The following is a 3,529-nucleotide window of genomic DNA, read 5'->3' on the forward strand; positions in this document are numbered from 1 at the left end:
TCTCTCACTAGTTAGTACAGGGAGGTATAGACAAGACTCCAGGCTCTGTAGCTAGTTCGTGTAGGGAGGTACAGCCGAGACTCCAGGCTCTGTAACTCTTTAGTATAGGGAGGCACCGACTAAACCCCAGGCTCTGTAACTAGGTAGTATAGGGAGGCATTGACTAGACCCCAGGCTCTGTAACTAATTAGTATAAGTAGGCACCCACTAAGCCCTAGGCTCTGTAGCTAGTTAGTATAGGGAGGCACTGACTAAACTCCAGGCTCTGTAACTAATTAGTATAGGGAGGCACCGAATAAACTCCAGGCTCTGAAACTAGTTAGTATAGGGAGGTAATGAATAAACTCTGGGCTCTGAAACTAGTTAGTATAGGGAGGTACAGACTTGACTCCAGTCTCAGTAACTAGATACTATAGGGAGGTACCGAATCTCCAGACCCTCTCACTAGTTGGTGTACGGAGGTACAGACTAGACTCCAAACTCTGTATAACAATGGGTTGGAAGATTGAGAAATTAAAGTTTGGAGGACCTGTAGCTCGTTTTTGATGACAGTTCACAGAGTGAAATATTAACTCTCACTGACACTGCTGCATAATTCCAACATAATCTGTTTTTATTCCCAACTTTTTGATTGTTCCTGGCAAAGCAGGATGTAGGAAAGCACACTGTGCATGGATACCCTACCTCAAAGAAACAGAAGCAGAACACTTCAGTTAAAATATTTAATTACATCAAAACAAAATCCAACATTTCTGTTCAATTCTGACGTGGAACCTCGAGATTCATTCCGCACTGGTCATTTTTAAATAGAGAACTTTAAAAAACATAGAATATTTGAAACATTTGTGCACTAAACGTGCGTTATCTACATGCAAACAATATACTTGTTTCTAATTTTCCAGGATGTTTTTTTTTACAGCAGAAGCTATCAGCTTTTGAATTCGAAATATCATTGGAACAACAGCATTGCAGGTGTCACAAATTGTCAGTTTTAACATTAGTGTCCTAACTTCAACCTTGTTAACACCCCTTAACTATTATAAAGTTCCAGAAAATGACATTTTAGCAAAACCTGTTTAAGTTAAAATTCCCCTGGAACGTTCAATCTGAAATCTAACAGGTTCCTGTTTTGAGAGTCAGTCAGCTCTGGGCTCAGTTGATGATCTGGAAGCTCTCCTGGTTGAAGGGGAAGATTCTGTCTGTGTAACATTGCTCCTTCTGGGCTGCCTGCCCCAGGTATGCCGGGATGTCCTCGCTGGCCTGGATGTGTCCATACTGGATGTGAATCCAGCGCGTGTCGCTGTTGCAGCGCTCCGCCTCAGTCAGGATCCGGGTCAGGGCCATGATGTAGCTCAGGGCCATCTGCAGAGTCTCGTACTTGGAAAGTTTTTTGTCTTGCCCCCACTGTGGCACCACTTTGCGGAGGCGGTCAAAGGCGGTGTTAAGTCCCTGCATGCGCCTCCTCTCCCGGGCATTCGCTGCCATTCTCCTGCGGGCACAGCTCTGCACCCTCTCCACAGGGCACCCGTTTGATTCAGAACCTGGGGCAGCTCCCGAGGTGGAGGCTGGCAGACTGGATTTCATTGCTGCGAGGATCTGAGGCAGCTTTCCTCCTGTAGCCTTGGCTTCTCAGTCTGCAGCTGAACACTTTCTTGAAAGGGGGGTGGGGGAAAGACGCCTTCCTCCTCTCTGGCTCTCCCTCTTTTCCACCTGTTCAGTTTGAGCTTCAACTCCTGAAGCACATGTCTCAATCACACGCCAAACTTTCTGTTTAAACAACAGCAAAAAAACCTGCAAAAAGCCAACGCTGTCTTGGGCACTTCCCAAGGAGCGAATGATGAGCTTTTACTGATAGAAGTTTGAGTCTCTCTCTCTCCTGTAGCTTGTGCCAGAATCCAGCAAATCCTCGGACAAATCACCACCTTTCTCAGCCCCCGGGAAGCTCCAGGCTGCAGACGATGCTCAAGCATGGGGAGGGGGGGTGGAGGGAGCAATAGTGCCCCCCACACACAGCCTGGGGAAGGGGTTGAAGCAGCAGCTCCGGCGCCCTGGATGCTGCAGTGTTGGGGTATGAGTGTGAGGAAGATGCTGCTAGTTGCTGCTGGCTCGCTGCAGCCGCTGTGGTTTATATGTAGCCCCCGGGCTGCGCCTGAACAGGTGGCAACAGGTGGAGAGAGCGCGTCCCCAGCCCCAGTCCCAGCGCCGTTCCTCTGTGGGAATATCTGGAGCCACAGCCTCATCCGCTTGCTTCCTCCCTGCCAACACTCCGTTTGCAGCATGGGGCTCTTAGCATCTGGTCTAAATGCACCTCGTGTGGGAAATAGGCGAACATTGATTAATGTCCAACAAAAAAGGGCGATTAGCACAAATTCCCAACGTGGATTTGCCCAGTTCCCAGGATCACAGATTCAAAAGGAATTGGGCGGTTTGCACACAAAAGAAAATAGCCGATGGGACATTGCAGATTGTGGAGTTAACTCTGACAACCTGACACACACTCGAAAATCAAACTGTCTCAACTGTGAGGTCGGTGTGTTTAATCCAACGGTGCTAAACGCTGCGGATGCTGGAATCTGAAACCAAAACTGTAAAATGCTGGGCAATGTCAGCAGGCCTGGCAGCATCTTTGCAGAAAGGGAGGGCAGCTTTAACTTTAATGTGAGCTCCATTCTCACTCCACACATACTGTCAGGACGGCTGAGATTGGCCAGCATTTTGACTGGTTTTGTTTAATCCGACGTGGAGTTTGGGGATTGTGTGTATCAAAGGCAGGACGTTAGTGATAAAATGTATACATTTCACACAAGGTTTTTCCTAAATAAGTTCTTCAGTGTGAAGGGTTTGTGGACAAACAGCTGCCCACGGTTCAGTTCACCTTGCATTGCAATTGTGGAAATACTGATGAGGAGCTTTATCAGTGTTTGGATCTTCCTGCCCTTCTCACTCGCAGCCTGTGCCCCCCCCCCCCCCCCATCCCTCTTTACTCTGTAAGATTTCGGAAGATTGTTAGAATTCAATGCTTTAAACTCTGTTACACAGAGTGTCCATCAATGTGTGAACACAGTCTCACTGCATTGCTCCCTCCGGAAGATTTTAAGCACGCGGCTTTCCACTGACCAAACTTCAGCTCAACCACAATTCCATCAAACATTCATTCAGTACAAGCTCAGGAGAAAACTTCAGTGAACAATGACGAGTGAACTGAATCACTTTCTTATTCTATCTGGAGTTTAAACAGCACCTTTTGCAATTAAAAAAAAAGTTGCAATAAGCAATAACATTTAGAAAGGGGGGCATCATTCTTTTCACAGTAAATACAATATGGATTCATGATGTGGAGGTGCCGGCGTTGGACTGGGGTGAGCACAGTAAGAAGTCTTGCAACACCAGGTTAAAGTCCAACAGGTTTGTTTGGAATCACTAGCTTTTGGAGAACTGCTCCTTCCTCAGGTGATAAAGAAGTTACGCTCCGAAAGCTCGTGATTCCAAATAAACCTGGTTGACTTTAATCTGGTGTAATAATTGTCAC

General features: G+C 46.9%; 1 protein-coding gene across 1 annotated transcript; it reads right to left on the reverse strand.

Annotated features, from left to right (window-relative positions):
- Positions 1-708: 708 nt before the first annotated feature.
- LOC119979736 (protein atonal homolog 7-like) lies at positions 709-2,255 on the reverse strand. Its single transcript, XM_038822323.1, has one exon. The coding sequence runs from the start codon at positions 1,582-1,584 to the stop codon at positions 1,153-1,155; it is 432 nt and encodes a 143-aa protein (XP_038678251.1). The 5' UTR covers positions 1,585-2,255; the 3' UTR covers positions 709-1,152.
- Positions 2,256-3,529: the final 1,274 nt, after the last annotated feature.

This window comes from Scyliorhinus canicula, chromosome 16 (genome assembly GCF_902713615.1).
Source record: "Scyliorhinus canicula chromosome 16, sScyCan1.1, whole genome shotgun sequence".
Classification (NCBI taxonomy): domain Eukaryota; kingdom Metazoa; phylum Chordata; class Chondrichthyes; order Carcharhiniformes; family Scyliorhinidae; genus Scyliorhinus; species Scyliorhinus canicula.